Below are 22049 nucleotides of genomic sequence, written 5' to 3' on the forward strand. Positions count from 1 at the left end.
CCATCAGTAATGCAGTAGTGACAATGAAATGGCCTTAGCCGACTACGGCAGCAGTACCCACAGCAGGTGAGAAAAGGCAGGCTTAGCAAGTAAATGGAGACGTAGGAAATGAGGTCAGAACACTACACCAGGGCCAGATTATAAAGGACCATACATAACAGGTCTTCCAAAAGAAAAACAAAAACAAAACAAAAAATTCAACAATTACATTTAAAACAAACAATATTACTTTAAAACTTCTCCAATTGCCAGGGCCGAAAATTCAGTTGCAGGAGCAAAGAGTAAATACGTGCTGCTGGCTAAGTTGGCAGATCAGCTATTCAGTGCTGCCTTACACCTCCATGGTTCCAGGACTACGAACACAGCCATGTGGCCCCAACCCACGAGACAGCCAGTAATCAGAAAATCAGAACTGCAGCGGGTGCCGATTCTCCCCTCTGGCCTCTCCTCTTGGCACATCCCCCAAGCCCCCCCAATTAGAAAGGTGATTAATTCTAACTCAGGAAATTCAAAACAAAGAACATTACAAGTAAAACATGAGAGTTTATTTACACATTCATCCCTTTCTGGTCTTTTCTTAGTCTTTCTCATTCTCTTTGAAGGATACCTGAAGCCTCAAATAAAGGGGATTTTCTCTCTAAGCAGTGCTTGTTAAAGGGCCCAAGTTTTAAACGGGAAAATGCCACTGATTCTGTGTGATCCTGGTGACTCATTTTCTCTAGGAAACTAAAGCAGAAAGATCACAGTAATGATTAACATTGACCGGGGGCGGGGGGTGGGTAGTAACTCACATAATCTATTCTTTACCCATTTAGAGTGAAGTTATCAGAGGAAAAATCAGGAAAGGTGAACTCTATTTTTACCTCCTGTCTTAGGCTATAAAGTTTGAATTATATGTGATCATGCTGAATTCAAAATTCAGGCCTTGATGTCACTAGTGGGACTATGACACTGTGGTCATCGAATGATGCTAGGAGAACTTTATTTGCTCTTCAACAATCCAATTGGTTAAATAAATATCAAAAAATATCTTCTCACCTTCTTGGATCAAACAAGGTATCATCAGCAGAGTGACAGACACTCAATTTGCTTTGCTTTTAAGGCCTCAATAAAAATAGTCCCCCACCCGCCATCACTCAATTATTTATAGTTTTAACAACTGTGTCCAAAAAGAATTTTTAGCTTCTAAATAAAAATTTAAAAAAGTGGGAGGTAGAGAATTAGGTTTTCCTACCTGTAGCAACATTGTGCAGAATTCCAACAGATGCCGTGTGATAAATTATGTCATCACCATCATTTAAATAGTGAACATTGTTCCTACAGTCTCTGCCTCGATAGCCAAAAACAAGCTCCAATACAAGGTCCTACAACAGTAATGATAAAACTGTTACACAATTATATTCTTCTTCATGTCTAAACTTTCACTATTACTTTGTTTTATACATAGTACTAGTGTCTTTCGTCAAAATAGAGGATGCATTTCATTTTACAAACTTGAAACCTAAAGATAAGCTAGACATCAGCTGAAATACACATTCCATATTTTTAAGAAACACCCTCCAGTTCTTTGATTATTGATTCTTTTAATCTACGTAAAGTTAAAGGAAAAAGGAATCATAATTTCATCTGATCCCCAAAATTTCAGTTCTCAAGATGTCAGGTAAATACTGAGATACCTCTTGGGTCCAGAAGAAGGATATTTCTATTTGTATTCATCGTTAAGCAAGTATCTGATCCGCATACATAACTCAGGATAAATTATGTTCAAGATCCAAAAGGCACATTCAGCATCGGTGGACAAAGACCAGCAGAGCCTCTGACAAGGCACTCTAGAGTCCTGGCTGGTAATTCCGCTCCCGGAAGTGCCCATCTCACTGACGCTGGGGGGCTGGCCGGGGAAGGAGGCACAGTAATCCCCCTCCCACAGCTCCACCCCTGTTTTCAACCTGGTTCAGCACAGTTTGCTTACTTGCTGCTGATACTGGGATCGTGAAATGTTTGAGAGAACTTTCCTTATTCCTCACTTATTGTGGAAGGTTTTTTTGTTTAGAGACAGACAGAAGGAAAAGCAGAGCCTTCACTGAACCCTGAAGTAAATACATCATAAGGGGTAAACATTTCTGATTTGGCATAAGCATTCAATCTTTAACTTCTAGGCTTAAACCACTAAGTATGACACAGTCAAAATGTTTGTGCTTCCAACAGCAATAAATCATTTGTGTATATTTAAGTTTAGAAGTTCTTTAGGACGCAGGTCAATTCAGGGTATTATTCAGGGAGAAGTAAAAGAGGACAAGTGCAAAAAAAGAAAGGGAACAAAGGTTAATAAAAAACTCAAACTTGGGTAAGAGTTAAGCAATCAATTATCACAACCAAGCAAAACAGATTATTCAATATGCTTATTTTCATGATAACTAAACGATAAAACTTGTATGTTTTATAAAAGGAAACAAATTCTGGATACATACTAAAGTACAAGTTGACACTGGGAAAGGGGCTTTGCTCACCTCTATGGGTCTCTTTTTCTTGCCAACATTGTTTGTCTGGAGTTTCTCTGGCTGTGGTGGGGCCCTGCTCACGGGGGGCCTGAAACAGAGAAGTGAGAATGAGGACAGGCACCCATCACCCTTCCCTGAGCCTCCCTCTCCTGTCCTCCAGAGAGATGTTGGCCACACCTCACAAACAGGAAGTCATTCTGCGTTCCTCAACAGACTGTGCCCTCTATCTTAGGTGGAAAGAAAAAAACACAACTTTTATTTTACTTGCTGTATGTTTTATCATATAAATAGCAGGGGAGCAGTTTATTTATAAACTAATACCCAAATGTTAACATACTCGAAAGTTTCTCGATGGCGTGCATTATCAACAAAGCCCTAGATCACTGCTCTAACAGGCTATCTTGAACGTGGTAGGTAATCAATATACTCTTCTTGAATTGAATGTTGATAGTATTTCTACGAACTTTCTATATTGTTGGCAACAAAAATCATGTCTGAGTTCAAACTTGTACTCATTATCTGCTCCTTAGTGCTTTTTCCTTTCTCTGCCTCCTGAAGTCCCTAGCACTGGTTAATGACATCACCATTGGTTACTCACGCAAGACATTTTACAGTCATCAAACCAAAACCAAACCCACTGCCATCAAGTTGATTCTAACTCATTGCGACCCTTTAGGACAGAGTAGAACTCTCCTGTAGAGTTTGCAAGGAGTGGCTGGCGGATTTGAACTGCCGACCTCTTGGTTAACAGCCGTAGCACCTAACCACTACACCACCAGGGTTTCCTTTATAGTCACAGAGCATTGTAAACCATAGAACACAGATTTGAACTGCCGACCTCTTGGTTAACAGCCGCAGCACTTAACCACTACGCCACCAGGGTTTCCTTTAAAGTCACAGAGCACTGTAAACCATACAACACTCTGTAAATGGTAATGGCTAGTACTACTGCCTCAGACTCCCCTTCCCTTATTCTCCCTACTTACTAAACATTTATCAGCTCTACCTACATAAAACCAAAGAACCAAACCCGCTGCCATTGAGTCGATTCCAATTCATAGTGACCCTATAGGACAGAGTAGAACTGTCCCATAGGGGTTCCAAGGAGTGGTTGGTGGATCTGAACTGCCAAATTTTTGGTTAGCAGCCTGGGCTCTTAATCATTGTGCCACCAGGCTCCTTCATCAGGTATAGAGTTCACAATTTGAACCATTTAAATGTGGAAGCTCTTCCCTAAAACTCTTTAATATTTAAAAATACTATTTACTTTATTATTTTTATTTCCAATTATATTAATAACCTGTATAATTATATTAATATCCTAAACAATGAATTTATTCAAAATCACACATCAACCACTTCCCCAATTTTAGATTAATATTCATTTTATAACAAATCAGGAAGTGATAAAGACTGACTTTTCTGTGGAAAAATATCCAACATTTATGAGTCTCATAAAATTAAAGACATAAAAATATATACACATCTTCAAAATGATTTTCAAGCTATACATATTTAAAAAATGAAGTGTCACGTCTTGAACACACAATATGAGTTGTATTTTCATATGTAATATAAGGCAATATGTAGTGCAGAGGCATGGCTGATCGGTGACAAAAATTAAATTACTTATCAAGAATATAAAACAACTTTTAAAATTGTCACAGCAATTTTTGTCTCAAATCTTCTTCATATATATTTTTGAAATGTCCATAAGAAAAAATGGAACTGAATTTATAGTATTTAACATTTTAAAATGTTTCTGCTAGGACACTTTTGGAGAACGGTAGCAGCCTTGGCTGTTCTTCAAGTCAATGCTGTTGGTAACTTTACTCACTGTTACTGCCCAGCAGCTTTAATGAGGATCCAGACAAATAACAGGTCGTTTTTTATCTACACCATCCTCTGCAACAGTTAAGAATGTTTTAATTTTATAAAGACCATTTATATAAGTCATATTACTGTTTAAAATAAAATTTTACAACTTGTATAATTATACAAGTTAAATGGATAAAGTTTTGGTAAAGCAGTTACTTATGTAGTGTAAACCCAATAATTAAGATGCTATTCCCTTCAGTGATGCTAACTCCAAGGGGAAAAAAAAATCACAAAAGCTGAATGTGGGCAAAGAACAGCGAACAACACAGGTCATTAATGGTAAACATAGAAGATGATAAAAATAGAAAATTAGGTCTTGTAAGCATAGCAAAGAGAGGATTACCTGGAACCCCTTTTCAGCAGCAGGTGAAGAAGAGAAAAGATGACAACACAAATTTGAATGCAGAATACTAGCAAAATACTTCCTGTTATAAAATCGTTTGACAAGTCCAGTGCAGATAAACTATACCGCATATATTAAAGGCCTATTTTTATTTCATGCTGCATGTAAGAGAAGGCTTAAGTTACTCCATTAATAGCAGGAAATTAGAAGACAAGAAAAATAAATGAGAATTCATCAGTATGTTCTTTGTTGTTAAAGCCCGCCATTCTTATTTTTATGCAATGTAATGTGAATTTCAAACAAAATATCTAAGCTTATCTTTGTTCTTCCAAAAGGCAGTATAATGGTAGCAACTAATTTAAAAGGTTGGTGGCACTGGGGCTACTACTAAGGAAATTATCTAAGGAGCCTAAGCCTCCCGTACTCTGACCCAACAAACCAAACAAACTGCCGTCGAGTCGATTCCGACTCACAGCGACCCCATAAAGCAGAGTGAGTGATTTCAGGACCACACTGGATTTTGGATCTTGAGAATAATTGAAGCAACCTTTTAAAAGTTTTCCTTAATAGCATAATGACTGAAACAGAATCAGACGGGATCACAGAAGTCACCTCATTAATCCTCCTCCCCCGATGTCTAGGAATCTCCTTTACAGGTCTAGAACATACCTTTATAGCACCTGTGACAAGAGGTTATCCAAACTCTGCACTAACACTGCTTGTAATAGGGAGGTTCCAGTAAAAACCAGCTGCCCTCAGTCATCTGCCTGAGGGCGACTCCATATTCGGTGTCAGAGTAGAACTGTGCTCTCCAGGGGTCTTCAAATGCTGGTTTTTGGGCACAGATCACCAGGACTTTCTTCCAAGGTGCCTCTGGGTGGACCCTAACTTCCAACCTTTTGGTCAGTAGCACGGGTATGTTAACCGTTTGCACCGCCCAGGGACTCCAATAGGGAGAGTACTTACACATAGGAGTCACTCACATCCAAAACAGCAATTATGTCTCCCCTTAGTTTTCTTGTTCTTAAACAATTGACAGAGCAATTTATCTTTATATGAAGTGGCTTCCCAACCTTTCTTCATGCTGTGCTTCCTTCTAGACCAGTATAAAATGTCAATGTCCCCTTTAAATTCAGAGGTCAGTTCTGAATAAATTACTCTAGATATTAGGCTAGATCTGCACTCTTCATTTCTGTTAAAACAGCCTAAGATTAAGTGGGCCTTTTTAGAAGTTATACCATACTCCGGACTCATGTTAAGCTCTTGAGCAACTAAAACCTCAAGATTTTCACATGCCTACCTAGAAAATGCAGGATAGATGTTATTCCTCTTAAATTTAACACTGTTTCATTCTCATGTTCTCATCTACGGAGATGATTCTATTTTTTTCTGTAATTTAGATGAACTCTTTTTCTAAATTTTGTTTTATTTGCAAACCTGATATGTATCTTTTCTATTTTTATCCAATTGTCAACGACAATTTCTTCAACAGTACCCTATTAGAGGCCTCACAGCAGATTATTGTGTCTGTACACCACAGCACTAAGTGAAAGAGCCACCTCCCTCTGCGCGGCACTAAAGGGCTAAGCTAAGGAAGTATAGATGGCCAGAGAACTACGTTACAGGTCCAGAGAAAACAATTCCAATGTCCCTTGTGCTGACTGTAAAGGAATCAAACGGTCAGGGCAAGTTGGTTGGGTCAGGGCAAGTTGGTTGCTTTCGATGGTGGCTATTTGATTGCTGACTGCTGACAGGCAGCCGCATCACCTGAAAACCCCCTGCGTGGCTGAGCAAGGCTTCCGTAAAGAGGCAAAGCCGCTCTTCACATACGGCAAAAAGTGCTGGTGCCGTGGTCCTGAGACTTTCTACAGTATAGGAGTTTGTGAAAAATTGTTAACAAACCAGATTATTATAATGAAGACTCTCAAACAATAACATCTACATACTGTATCTAAAAACGCAACTCTTTTGTAGAATTTGTCCTATTTCATTTTCTAATTCTTTCTGGACAAATACAGTTCAATGTTTTACAGGAAAAGAGACATCAATACCTTAAAAATAATATAAACGCCAAAACAGAACAAAGACTAAATTTTAGAATAAAATATTTTCTTTAATAAAACACTTACCTTACTACTCCCTGCCTTCAAAAGGAGCAAGGGGAAAAACGGAGAAATATATATGAAAACTGATGATAAATAAAAATGTTTAACAGTTTATTAAACAGAATAGAAGTGATATGTCAACAAAATTTTAAGGAAATACAGAACTACCTAAATTTTATGTCAAATTGCTTTGTACGTTTTTAAAATAATGCCTCTGGAAGGAAATCCGAGTGACAATTAACTACTTTAAATATAGAAGACTTGCTTTAAAAACATTTATAGAAAAACATAAAACATCATTTATGAAAAAAAATCCACAAAAGTATCAACCAAATACAGTAATCAATTCTTATTAGAAACATCTTTCTGTTAAGTGGATAAAAATTGGTAAGTATTTGTTTTAACTGCTCATAAAGTGTTTTGTTTCACCTTTGATGGCAGTAATATATTTAAAATATGAAACAATTATTTACACAGACCACATTATCTCCTCACAAATACATTCAAAACTGGTAATAAGAAACACCTCTTAATTTTTATCTCCTTTGATTCTTTCATTTTGTAAAAACAAAACATCCTAAATATTGAAAGCCTCCACTTCCTAATCTTAATGCCTGACAATGAAGTATAGCAGCAATAATCACGACTGCTGTCTAGGAGTCACATTACTCACTTCTGCCTTGGCAGAAGTAGAATTGAAATTATAAAGTAAACGAAAATGAAAAATAATTCCAAAAATAATTTAGAAAAAGTTAGCTGTGAAAAATGCAAGGTAATAGCAAAGATTACAATTGTGGCACTGCCACCCATTCTTTGTGAGTAGTAAAAATAAATCCGTCTGTCAGAACTTGGGTCACTTTGACAATGAGGGAAGAAATTTAAATTGAAGTGTTTTACCATGAATGAGATTAAGATTAGGGCACAATTTCTAATAAATCAAATTTATCTGATAAACGGTATTTTTCTTTAAAAATTTGATATAACAAATGAAAGATTTATGGACTATCTGGAGCTCCTTCCTTCCCTACAGAACATTTTTCATTATATGTGAGATATAATTTTCTTTAAATAACATTAAGCACTCTACAGCAAATATTCCAATTAGGAACCTTTACATTTGCATAAAAAAAAAAACAAAACCAAACCCACTGCCGTCGAGTTGATTCCGACTCACAGGGACCCTACAAGACAGAGTAGAACTGCCCGATCGAGTTTCCAAGGAACGCTTGGTGGATTCGAACTGCTGACCATACTTATATGTATTTCTCTAATTAGTAAATGTAGTATCAATTACTTTGTAAATATTTAACTTTAGAAATAGCATTTCGGTTTTAATCAAGTATCTCTCAGGTCACTCCATGTTGTATACCAAGGGAGGAGTACCTTGGCGAAAGCCTGCTAAGTTCTTTACATACATTATTTCATTTAAATTTGGAAATACTCCATAAATTTGGGATTATGATGCTCATTTACCACAGAAGAAAATGTGGTTTAGAGGGAATGAGCAATTTTTTCAATGTCATCCAACTAATACGTTAACCCACTTGTCTGACTCCAAAAACCAAGCCATTTCCCTTGTACCAAACGTCTTCAACTTGAATCCTGCACAAGTATTTAGGGCATAGTATATGATCAGCCTTCTTAAAACATACCGCTTATTGAATACTCTGCCTCTTTATACCTGCTGACAACATGGATGGTCACTTCTCTACCCTTTTCCTTAGGTGACTCGCACTTGCTTTTATCTGAGGTATTCCATCAGCAAGGATCCCTAGTGGTGCAGCAGTTAAGAGCTTGGCTGGTAACCAAAAGGTCGGCAGTTCAAACCCACCAACCACTCCTTAGACACCCTACAGGGTAGTTCTACTCTGTCCCCTAGGGTCGCTATGAGTTGGAATTGACTCAACGGCAACAGGTACAATATGGTACCATCAGCAAACGGGGCACCTGGAAGGGGAGCTATGGTAGGATCACAACCTCGACATTATACCTAGAAGTTCCCTTGGACGTTTGGGGCCAGTTAGTTCCACAGAATCTCTAGTTCTCCCCTTTCCCAACACTAACTTATATTTTACCCTACTAAGGTCATCTTTCATCAGAACATTATACCTATAGATACAATGCTTTTTGTAACATCATTTCTATCTAGCTGAGCTCCAACAGTCTTCGGCACTACTCTCAGGCTGTTCCTTCACTTGGATTTATCACAAATCCTGTTCAACTGTGAATGAACTGCCTTTAATTTTTAACCTTTCCCTCAAATACTGTAATGTTTTATAACGAAGCTTTCCCTATCACGGCTTTCTACAGAGGAGGTCACTTGTATTCCTACCTGCCACTCCCTCTTATTCCTCATTGCTGTTTCGGGATAATTTTTCCTTCATTGTTTCTTAAAACTTCTTTGCTTCTGAACACCATGCCATCCACTGATGCATGTGCCTCTTAATAGTTGTCCAACTTCCCTAATATTTTAAAAGCACCTAATGATTTTAAAAATCATCTCTTCTCATAAATTTGCTCCACACATATCCTTATTTTCCCCTTATTTTTTACTTGTTGATTCTAAACAAAGACCAATAATTCTCATTAAAGACAAATTATACTTCAACCCCCTCTTTTGAGAAAATTTTGGGATAACGGTTATCCTTGATTAAAGGTACATGGATACAAAGGCCTTTTCAAAATGTAATCATTCCTCTGTTCACGTGCTTCCTAAAAAGCACTTGGCATTGGGTTAAATTTTTATTAAATCTCCTCCAGCACCATCACTTACATATATAAACATTAGCCAGTAAGATCACCTTAATCACACAGATTTTATATCTAGTATTATTCCCTAAGACACTTGAAAAGACTGTATCATCATCAAAAAGTATTTAAAGACAAGCCATGTCTTCAAGGTGGTGTCAGGAACTGTTTGAAGCAATAGAATACAGCTGTTCCTCGGTGTTTTTTTTTTTGGCAAGAAATCCATTTAATTAAACAATAAATTCAAGTTTTAATACAAATGTCTTTTTCTTCATCTAATGTTAAATTTGATAGTTACCTCTCATCTGCTGAGGGTTCTTTTTGTTGTAAATGAGGCTTGATTCCAAACATCGGGCGAATATTGGTTGATAAGGCTCTGATGGTGTAACTGATTTCATTCTCCCTGGTGACATCACTGTCGTAGCCTACCACGAAAATATAAAAGTTATTCTCTAAGTGACAACTGAGGAAGATCAATTATGATCTTATAAGCTGAATACAAGAACGATCAAGAATATAAAATAAGTTAAATAAATTACATTTTAGCCAAATTATGAAAAACATGCAGTATAAATTATGTAGAAGAATGATTAATGATTATTAAGTAATAATAGCAGATAAACAATAAAAAATGTTATGTAAATAAATCCACATACCCCTAAGGATGTATCTGAAAATGCTAACAGAGATCACCCCTGGGGTGATCCAAGATACTGTGATAATTTATTACCAAATGTACTTCCTAGCTTTTCTGTAATGATCTGATATTAATTGATATATTAGAAAAAAATACAAATTCTTTTAAAATATGAAGTTCAATAGTATAAAATTTATTTTAACAGTACTTATTTAAAATGTGATTTTCTTACATTTGTAGATGAAGCACATCTAAGTCATTAACGTATGCCAGCCTGTTAATCTCAAGTCACAAAACCAATTTTGGTGTTAAATAGAATCAAAACACTAAAAGCACAATTATTCAAACTTTATCATACCTGTTTTAACTTCTGCAGTTTAAATCAGTTCTGCTAAATTGTTTCCTACACTTTCGTTAAAATATTTAAAAATGACATACCCCCGTCTTCTTCAGAATCTATATCAGATTCTTCACTATCACAAGGCCTTTTTTCTCGATAGCCCTCCATTTCATTTGTCCAAACCATTAAAGACATATCTGTGCCTCCAAGGGTAACCAACATGCTGTCATCATAAGTCCAGCGAACATTTGTGACGTGTGTACTATGGGCCACATACCTCTTAAAGTTTCCAAATTTTCCCTAAAGATGAAAAAAAATTCAATCATAATCTTTCTGAGAAATTTTATTTGAAAACGTTAATTTATTTCTTTTATTTCATTTTTAATATATGTTTAGAAATGAATCATTAGAACTTGTAAACACACTCTCACGCATTTTCTCATAAATACTGAAACTCAGTAGAACAAAAAATAATTCCTAAATCTGATGAGGACAGGATGAAACTACTAGTTTCATCCAGTGCTAGTGCCATGGGCACAACTCTTTTGGAAAGCAAATTGGTGCTCTGCATTAAAAGCATAAAAATGTTCTTACCTTTGACTCACCAACCCCCCCTTTAGGGACCTATGCTAAGAAAATGTTAAGTGTGAAAAAATATTTACCATAGCATTTACTTATTGCAATAAGAAGTTTAAAACACGTTCAATGTTCAATAGAGTAATAGTTACAGTATATATCTATGGTATAAAAAACAAAAAAACCAAACCCAGTGCCGTCGAGTCGATTCCGACTCGTGACGACCCTATAGGACAGAGTAGAACTGCCCCGTAGACTTTCCAAGGAGCGCCTGGCGGATTTGAACTGCCGACCCTTGAGTTAGCAGTTGTAGCACTTAACCACTATGCCACCAGGGTTTAGTGTGTATCTATTAAAAATAATTAAGCTGGCATATCATTATAGGAAATAGACACAATGAGAACATAAGGATATAAATGCCTATATACGGCATGGCTATATTCATGAAAAATTATCAATCATTTATATTTATACCATCAATATCATTTATATTATCAATCACCTTTTACTTTAATTCATTATAAGCATTACACAGAGGAATATATATCAAGAAAACTCCAAGTTATAGACACTGGCAACTTTTATATTTAGAAAACTAGCATGACCAAGTTACATAAGTAAATTTCAGACCAATGTATCACAAGTAGGGCTTAGGTGGACATCTTTTCAAGGGGGTTAGAATTAAAAAAAAAAAAAAAACCACCGTGATAACGGGTCACTGCATTTTCTGGGAATGAAGACTCTAAACTCAGGGAAACTGTTATCAAAGCACTGTATGAAGGTAGTTTCCCAAAGATCTTGAGATTCTTGCTACAGTGAGGTAAAGGAGGAATCTGTAGACCAATATCTTAGAATGCATTACTAAGGCACATACAACTCTCTGGAATGCTGGAGGTGAATTACTGACCAAAAAAATGTTTGGAACGCATTCTTATCCACTAAGTTTCTACCACGTAAGTGTATTTAAAACAGGGCTCAGTGAAATATTTTCTTGGGTGCCTGAGTTTTCTATTAGAACTTTTAAATCTGTGCTTTCATTTCAATGCTGATCTAAAAATATGTGAGCAGCAATTTTGGACTATCATGTACTGAATACTATGATTCCAGTGCCCTGTTTCAGACTCAGGCTTAAGATCGTGTTGGTGTCAGATTATAATATAGAACTTGATTTATTTATTTAATTTTCATTGAGCTTTAAGTGAAAGTTTACAAATCAAGTCAGTCTCTCACACAAAAACTTATATACACCTTGCTACACACTCACAATTACTCTTCTAATAAGACAGCTCGCTCCCTCCCTCCACTCTTTTTGTGTCCATATCATCAGCTTCTAACCCCCTCTGCCTTCTCATCTCCCCTCTAGGCAGGAGATTCCAACATAGTCTCAAGTGCCCACCTGATCCAAGAAGCTCACTCCTCACCAGCATCCCTCTCCCATCCACTGTCCCGTCCAATCCTGGTGTGAAGAGTTGGATTTGGGAATGGTTCATGTCCTGGGCCAACAGAAGGTCTGGGGGCCATGACCACTGGGGTCCTTCTAGTCTCAGTCAGACCGTTAAGTCTGGTCTTTTTATGAGAATTTGGGGTCTGCATCCCACTATTCTCCTGCTCCCTCAGGGGCTCTCTGTTATATTCCCAGTCAGGGCAGTCATTGGTTGTAGCTGGGCAGCATTTAGTTCTTCTGGTCTCAATCTTATGCAGTCTCTGGTTTATGTGGCCCTTTCTGTCTTTTGGGCTTGTAATTAGCTTGTGTCCTTGGCGTTCTTCATTCTCCTTCGATCCACGTGGATTGAGACCAACTGATGCATCTTAGATGGCCGCTTGCTAGCATTTAAGACCCCAGATGCCACTCTCCAAAGTGGGATGCAGAATGTTTTCTTAATAGGTTTTATCATGCCAATTGACTTAGATGTCCCCTGAAACCATGGTCCCTAAACCCTTGCCACTGCTACGCTGGCCTTTGAAGCATTCGGTTTATTCAGGAAACTTCTTTGCTTTTGGTTTAGTCCAATTGTGCTGACCTCGCCTGTACTGTGTGTTGTCTTTCCTGTCACCTAAAGTAAGAACTTGATTTACGACATTAATAAGAAATAAACACATCTGGACTCCAAACATAAATTTTATTTTTGTGCTAAGCAAAAAATGACCTCCTGGCCTACAGACAAGCGTTTTGTAGTAATGTGAATAGAGAAAAGTGAAGAGAATTAATCGAGTCATCACACAGCACACAATAGCATAGGCATGTAGCACTATAAGGAACCTGTACATTTTGGTTCAAGCAAAATAACAGCATTCATCATGTTAAATTAACGTTTAATTTTAAAGGTGTTGTAGGTTTTTTGTATTTAACTGGTTAAAGCATTTATATCTACTGTTGTTAGGTGCTGTAGAGCCAATTCTGACTGATAGTGAGCCTAGGTACAACAGAGTGAAACCCTGCCCAGTCCTGTGCCATCCTCGGAATTGTTGCTATGCTTCAGCCCGTTGCTGAAGCCATGTGTCAATCCATCTCTTTGAGGCTCTTTCTCTCCTCTCTTTGGGGGACCCTCTACTTTACCAAGCATGATGTCTTCTCCAGGGATTGGTCCCTCCTGATAACAGGTCCAAAGTACATGAGAGAAGTCTCACTACCCTTGCCTCTAAGGGTTCTGGCTGTACTTCTTCCAAGTCAAATTTGTTCATTCTGCTGACAGTCCACGGTATATTCAATATTCATTGCCAAACCATAATTCAAAGGCATCAATTCTTCTTTGGTCTTCCTTATTCATTGTCCTGCTTTTGCATGCATATGAGGCAACTGAAAATACCATGGCTTGGGTCAGGCCCACCTTAGTCCTCAAAGTGACATCTTTGCCTTTTAACACTTTAAAGAGGTCTTTTGCAGCGGATTTGCCTAATGTAATATACTGTTTGATTTCCTGACTGCTGCTTCCGTGGGCATTGATTGTGGATCCAAGTAAAGTAAAATCAATGACAACATCAATATTTTCTGTTTATCATGATGTTTTTATTGGTCCAGTTGTGAGGGTTTTTGTTTCCTTTATGTTGAAGTGTAATCCATACTGACGGCTGTTAATGGTATGCATTTCATGAAAAGAATACTAAGATTACTTAAGCCGATATAGGGAATAAAAGGAATGCTTCCTTTAAAAGGATATTTAAATTACTCAAGACTGAGTAACACTGTACAATACACAACTTAAGGCACAGGATCATAAACTTAATAGTTCTTCTAGATAAAAGCTATTAATAGGATGCCAAGGATAACAAACATAATTCTGGGCATTTCATATCACAAGAATGAAATGCTATGAGATGGCATCACCTTAACTATGTTTATAATAATCATTATTAAGAAAGTTAAAGAAAAACACATACTTTAGTGGGAAATCTAAATAACTTTACAAATCCCAGATCATCCCCGGTAGCAAGGATCATTCTGTCACTGGTGAGACAAGAGGCAGTTACATCCGTGACTTCTCCAATTACTGGCCAAATGCCCTCACAGCATAAACCAAGCACACCTGTCCATGATGCCCAGCCAATTTTTTCTACCTAAAGAGAAAAAAAAATGCTGTCGGTATATATATAAACCTAAAAAATTAACAATGATTATATTTATTAGAGTCAAAAAAAGAACATGGACAACAATACATAATTTCTCTTTCTAACTCAAATCTAGGAAGTTAGTGGTCTTTGTTTAGTAGCTTCCAGAGTCTACTAGTTCTTGCAGGAAAATTTGAACCTGAGGTTATTTGAGATGCACTAATTATGTACCCACTGTACGTGCTAGATGCTGGGCACACAGTGATTGAAGAAGTTAAGACTTTTCCTGCCCTTCACATAATCAAGGAACATCTTCTGACGCTTATGTTTAAATTCCCACGGATGCATTATTGGCATAAGCATATTTTCCAACCAACCATTACCAGAAATTAATGACTTCCACTTACAGTCCCTTTCCCTTATTAAGCCACTTGCATGTTAAATTCGTTGAGCCTTTATTCCCAGGCCATGTAAAAAAAACTGCAAATATTGTTAGGCATAAACCTACACACATTTTTCTTGGTTGTGTGTGGTGTGTGTGTACGGGTGTTTTTGTAGTTTTTTAGATCAGGAATTTGCCAGCAAGTGCCTTAGACAGATTCAGCAGACATGAAGTATTCCAGTCTTAGAGGGCATGTCTTCTATTTGCTGTTGCATGCTTCTTGTTCTCTGAGAAAGGGAATTGAGCATACCTAGACATGTCAGTGATTTATTCCTGATCCATCTATGTATTCTGACCCAATAAAATAAACACACTCAATGAATATCTATAATTGGAGAACAGACTTTCCATGCAACTAAAGGAAGAAAGGTAGGCATCAATTTTCAACTATTCTTACTCATATAAACAACACCACGAGCACCACTATCTTCTTACCTCCACGCTGGGAATGATTTGTTTTTTCCCTCTGGGAGCTTCGAAGAATAATTGTTCTTTAGCACCAGTGTTGACTTGTAAAAGCTTTCCTTAAAAAAAAAAAAATATATATATATACATCTAGTATCCTGCTTAAATTTTATGGGGAAAATAAGCTTAAATATAAAAACCCATTTTCTTCAGCAGTCAACATATATTAAGAGCATTTCATTTTCTTAATCTCCATATAACTAAGTAATCAAATTAATAAACGGTTTAATTTTTGTGCATGTATATACATAAACAGAGCCCTGGCGACATGGGGGTGAAGAAGAACTAGGCTGCTAACCAAAAGGTCAGCAGTTTGAATCCACCAGCCACTCCTTGGAAACTCTATGGGGCCGTTCTACCCTGTCCTATAGGGTAGCTATGAGTCAGAGTCGGTTTGATGGCAACGGGTTTGGTTTTTGGTTTTGGCTTATATATATAAATACCATTTCTATTATACATTTGCAAAAAAAGAAAAGCCTTAGAAACAAATGTTGAAGTGTTTTTTAAAAAAGTAAATGTAAATAATTTTTCTAACTACATTGGGAAAAAAATTTAATTTGCAACTCTAGGGTTATTTAGATGAATAAGTAAAACAAAATCTTTTAAAGGGGAACATTTAAATATTTAACATTTATTCAAGCTTATTAAAGCTGACGCTTCGTGTCTAAATTCCCACTGATGCCTTACTGGTACAATCATATGCCACGTACCATATATTCTGCTAAAAACAGACCTGCCCACATTACATTCTGTATTTTGTGCAATCATGACCGTATTTAGGGAATGTGTTTCATACCAACAATGGGAAAATGATTTTAAAATCCTCATTAATATTTCTCACTTTCCAGATTCAAAGTTACTACTTACATCAAATTTATCTGACAAAAACCACGACATCGCCATCACTAAAAATTATTTTTGCATAATATTTACATTATTTTACAAATTAAAGAGTTTATCGCAGTAATGTCATCATTTGGTGTGCTATCATTTGAATAACATTAGGTGAAATATTGAAAACTCTAAGCTCTACAGTGTTCATCCTTTAGATGTAAAGTAGTGGAAAATCATTTTGAGAATTATGTTTGTTTTTAACAATCTTTTTGAATCACTTGTTTCTCTAAAATATCACATGAAGCTTTACCAAATATTAAGTTATTTAAATTCTTACCTCTAGTATCCCAATCAATGTGGGTTATATAACTGGTAGCGCCTTTGCATATTCCTACTCGCTTACTGCTCACTATGTTGTATATATCTATAAAGCTGTCCTGGGATGCTACGGCTAGATACTTGCCAGACCCTGTAATAGAAACATATCTGCTTGACATTTTCTACCTTTGGAAATATTTTTACACTCTGTAACTGGGGTTACTTTGGTCTTAATATTTTTTCAAGAACTCTTAGGTGTTTCAAAAATTCTAACAAGACAGACGTGTCAAGTGATGAATATTAAAGTGTATTTTTCAAATATATTGTAATCAACAATTTTTTTTTGTGGGGAAGTAGATCAGTGGAGAGCAAATGTTAAGAAATTATATGAAATGCAATTTTGATACACTCTGCACTTACCCAAAACAAAAAACCTCTGAACTTAGAAAAAATAGAACTAAACCAACATAAGTAAATTTTACCTTAACATTAGTAATCTGTACATTACAGTAAGTTTTGTAGCAGATGATGAATATATGGAAATTGAGGGAATAAAATTAGTGCAAGTTCAAAAGCATATAAAGAAGACAGCCATCCAATCCTTTCATTTCACAAATGAGGAACCTGTAGCTCAGAGAAGTGCCTTGACCTGAGACACATGGAAAATTTAGTGGCAGAACTGGCACTCAGCCAGATGATTTGCCATCCATCCAATCCAGGGCTCTTGACTCTCACCACACTGCCTTGTCTAGTCCAAAAAAAAAAAAAGGAAAATTCTAACAAAAAATATCAGTTAATATCAATGACACAGTGAGAGATTTACTGATTGCCAGATTCAAGTTAATAATCAAATAAGACTGAAATGGAATCTTACCAGGTGAAAATCGAATATCTGAAATAATATCTTTTCTGTGATGAAAAGACACAAGATCCTCTAGAGTATCTGCATTTGCCATTAAGAAACTTCCATCATTGAGGCCTACTGCCAAAGCTTTACCATCAGGGGAAAAACAGCAACACCTTCCACCTAAAAGAGAGAGTACTTATCAGGCAATTTTCTTTTATTAAAAAAAAAAAAAAATATATATATATATATATATATATGTGCTTAAAGAACCTTTAATTTCAAGGGGATGCCAATACTTATTATGGCTTCAAATCAACACTAAACAGGAGTCAAAAGACACAATAAAATTTTCTATTGAAATGAATGGTATGGAATTATAAGCAAGAATTGATACAAACCATTTCCTCTTTTGAATGCAACAAAAACGCATACTAATATTTATACCTTAAAAGAAATTAAACTGATAAAGAATGTGAAATTTTAACTAAAATAAAAAGTCGAGGCGGGGCCAAGATGGCGGACTAGGTGGACGCTACCACAGATCCCTCTTGCAACAAAGACTCGGAAAAACAAGTGAATCGATCACATACATAACAATCTACAAACCCTGAACAACAAACACAGATTTAGAGATTGAGAACGAACAAATACGGAGAGGCAGCGATTGTTTTCAGAGCTTGGAGCCAGCATATCAGTCAGGTGACCTTCGGCGCCCGACTTGGGGCAAAGCCCAGGGTGGCAGACGGCACAAACAAGGGGCCCAGCCCTGGCCCCCGAACTCATTCCGGGAGGGGGCCCAGCTGTTTCACGCGGGTGGCGTGGCGGCGTAGCCAGTGGGAAAAGTCCCCGGGAGGCAGTGACTGGTGTTGGAGTGGGGAGAGAAGCGTCCCCGCTGGGGACCTGTCCCGTCGGGATTTTGGCGGACTGCGGGCGCAGCATAAGCGCAGGGAGCAGCTCCATCCCCCTGAACTGACGCCGGGGGGGGGCCAGCCGGTTTGCATGGGCGGCGTGGCGGCACAGCTGGTGGGAGAAGTCCCTGGGAGGCAGTGACTGGTCTTGGAGCGGGGAGAGCAGCGTCCCAGCCGGGGAGCAGTCCCGCCGGGATTTTGGCGGGGCGCGAGCGCGGGGAGCAGCTCCACCCCCCTGAACTGACCCCGGGGGGGGCCCATCCGGTTCGCGTGGTCAGCATGGCAACGCAGCCGGTGGGAGAAGGCCCCGGGAGACAGTGACGGGTCTTGGAGCGGGGAGAGTGGCATCCCAGCCGGGACGCGCGGTCGCGGTGCAGGCGTGGGGAGCTGCTCCGCTCGCCTGAGCTGACCCCGGGGGGGGAGGCCAGCCGGTTCGCGGGGGCGGCGCGGCGACGCGGTAGGCGGGACGGGGAGTCCCCGGGAGGCAGCGACTGATTTTGGAGTCGGGAGTGCACCACCCCAGGCTGGCAGCAGAGGATCTGACCGTAACTCCAGTGGGCCAGACCCCCCGGGGGCAATCTCCACACAGAGAGCACACATAGCCGACGTGCCCCGTGGAAATCTCAGATATAATAGTCATTCCAAGCAAGACAAGCAACTCTGGCTATATTCTGAGGTGCTACTCTCCTATCTCTCTGATCCCTCCCCCACCCTCCCCAGGTGGCTTCATTAACATCCGAATAGCCTGAGCCAGAGGGAGAACTCTGATAGGGATCTGACTGCATTTTTTTTTTTTAGCGGTTTTTCTGGAAAAACTAGTTTCCCAGTGATGGCTCGGAGACAACAATCCATATCAAACCACTTAAAGAAGCAGACCATGACAGCTTCTCCAACCCCCCAAACAAAAGAATCAAAATCTTTCCCAAATGAAGATACAATCCTGGAATTATCAGATACAGAATATAAAAAACTAATTTACACAATGCTTCAAGACATCACAAATGAAATAAGGCAAACTGCAGAAAAAGCCAAGGAACACACTGATAAAACTGTTGAAGAACTCAAAAAGATTATTCAAGAACATAGTGGAAAAATTAATAAGTTGCAAGAATCCATAGAGAGACAGCATGTAGAAATCCAAAAGATTAACAATAAAATTACAGAATTAGACCACGCAATAGGAAGTCAGAGGAGCAGACTCGAGCAATTAGAATGCAGACTGGGACATCTGGAGGACCAGGGAATCAACACCAACATAGCTGAAAAAAAATCAGATAAAAGAATTAAAAAAAATGAAGAAACCCTAAGAATCATGTGGGACTCTATCAAGAAGGATAACTTGTGGGTGATTGGAGTCCCAGAACAGGGATGGGGGACAGAAAACACAGAGAAAATAGTTGAAGAACTCCTGACACAAAACTTCCCTGACATCATGAAAGACGAAAGGATATCTATCCAAGATGCTCATCGAACCCCATTTAAGATTGATCCAAAAAGAAAAACACCAAGACATATTATCATCAAACTCGCCAAAACCAAAGATAAACAGAAAATTTTAAAAGCAGCCAGGGAGAAAAGAAAGGTTTCCTTCAAGGGAGAATCAATAAGAATAAGTTCAGACTACTCAGCAGAAACCATGCAGGCAAGAAGGGAATGGGACGACATATACAGGGCACTGAAGGAGAAAATCTGCCAGCCAAGGACCATATATCCAGCAAAACTCTCTATGAAATATGAAGGCGAAATTAAGATATTTACAGATAAACACAAGTTTAGAGAATTTGCAAAAACCAAACCAAAGCTACAAGAAATACTAAAGGATATTGTTTGGTCAGAAAATCAATAATATCAGATACCAGCACAATACAAGGTCACAAAACAGAATGTCCTGATATCAACTCAAATAGGGAAATCACAAAAACAAACAAATTAAGATTAATTAAAAAAAAAATAACAATACACATAACAGGGAATCATGGAAGTCAATAGGTAAAAGATCACAATAATCAAAAAAAAAAGAGGGACTAAATACAGGAGGCACTGAACTGCCAGATGGAGAGTGATACAAGGCGATATAGAATGATACAAGTTAGGTTTTTACTTAGAAAAATAGGGGTAAATAACAAGGTAACCACAAAAAGGTATAACAACTCCATAACTCAAGAAAAACGTAACGACTCAACTAACATAAAGTCAAATACTATGAAAATGGGGATCTCACAATTTACTAAGAAAAACGTCTCAGCACAAAAAAGTATGTGGAAAAATGAAATTGCCAACAACACACATGAAAAGGCATCAAAATGACAACACTAAAAACTTATTTATCTATAATTACGCTGAATGTAAATGGACTAAATGCACCAATAAAGAGACAGAGAGTCACGGACTGGATAAAGAAACACGATCCATCTATATGCTGCCTACAAGAGACACACCTTAGACTTAGAGACACAAACAAACTAAAACTTAAAGCATGGAAAAAAATATATCAAGCAAACAATAAGCAAAAAAGAAGAGGAGTAGCAATATTAATTTCTGACAAAATAGACTTTAGACTTAAATCCACCACAAAGGATAAAGAAGGACACTATATAATGATAAAAGGGACAATTGATCAGGAAGACATAACCATATTAGATATTTATGCACCCAATGACAGGGCTGCAAGATACATAAATCAAATTTTAACAGAACTGAAAAGTGAGATAGACACCTCCACAATTATAGTAGGAGACTTCAACATACCACTATCGGAGAAGGACAGGACATCCAGTAAGAAGCTCAATAGAGACACGGAAGACCTACTTACAACAATCAACCAACTTGACCTCGTTGACTTATACAGAACTCTCCACCCAACTGCTGCAAAGTATACTTTTTTTTCTAGCGCACATGGAACATTCTCTAGAATAGACCACATATTAGGTCATAAAACAAACCTTTGCAGAGTCCAAAACATCGAAATATTACAAAGCATCTTCTCAGACCACAAGGCAATAAAACTAGAAATCAATAACAGAAAAACTAGGGAAAAGAAATCAAATACTTGGAAAATGAACAATACCCTCCTGAAAAAAGACTGGGTTATACAAGACATCAAGGAGGGAATAAGGAAATTCATAGAATGCAGCGAGAATGAAAATACTTCCTATCAAAACCTCTGGGACACAGCAAAGGCAGTGCTCAGAGGCCAATTTATATCGATAAATGCACACATACAAAAAGAAGAAAGAGCCAAAAGCAGAGAACTGTCCCTACAACTTGAACAAATAGAAAGTGAGCAACAAAAGAACCCATCAGGCACCAGAAGAAAACAAATAATAAAAATTAGAGCTGAACTAAGTGAATTAGAGAACAGAAAAACAATTGAAACAATTAACAAAGCCAAAAGCTGGTTCTTTGAAAAAATTAACAAAATTGATAAACCATTGGCCAGACTGACTAAAGAAATACAGGAAAGGAAACAAATAACCCGAATAAGAAACGAGAAGGACCACATCACAACAGAACCAAATGAAATTAAAAGAATCATTTCAGATTACTACAAAAAATTATACTCTA

The 22049-nt window shown here is 37.7% G+C and overlaps 1 protein-coding gene across 16 annotated transcripts in view; it reads right to left on the minus strand.

Moving 5' to 3' along the window:
• EML5 (EMAP like 5) overlaps positions 1–22049 on the minus strand; it is a 170793-nt gene that overhangs the window by 26826 nt on the left and 121918 nt on the right. For 13 of the 16 annotated variants that reach the window (XR_007518849.1, XM_049897336.1, XM_049897334.1 and 10 more), the window contains 9 exons: positions 17605–17757; positions 16750–16881; positions 15549–15637; positions 14504–14680; positions 10648–10849; positions 9871–9997; positions 6849–6863; positions 2508–2586; positions 1235–1364 (listed from right to left, as the gene is read on the minus strand). Coding sequence is in view for 15 of the 16 variants with exons in the window: in XM_049897336.1 (XP_049753293.1) it covers positions 1235–1364; positions 2508–2586; positions 6849–6863; positions 9871–9997; positions 10648–10849; positions 14504–14680; positions 15549–15637; positions 16750–16881; positions 17605–17757 (1104 nt within the window). In the remaining variant the exon portion in view is untranslated. Of the gene's footprint in view, positions 1–1234; positions 1365–2507; positions 2587–6848; positions 6864–9870; positions 9998–10647; positions 10850–14503; positions 14681–15548; positions 15638–16749; positions 16882–17604; positions 17758–22049 lie in introns of those variants that run through there. The other 3 variants (XM_049897337.1, XM_049897335.1, XM_049897350.1) reach the window with 2 other exon arrangements.

Source organism: Elephas maximus, chromosome 10 (assembly GCF_024166365.1).
Source record: "Elephas maximus indicus isolate mEleMax1 chromosome 10, mEleMax1 primary haplotype, whole genome shotgun sequence".
Taxonomy (NCBI): Eukaryota; Metazoa; Chordata; class Mammalia; order Proboscidea; family Elephantidae; genus Elephas; species Elephas maximus.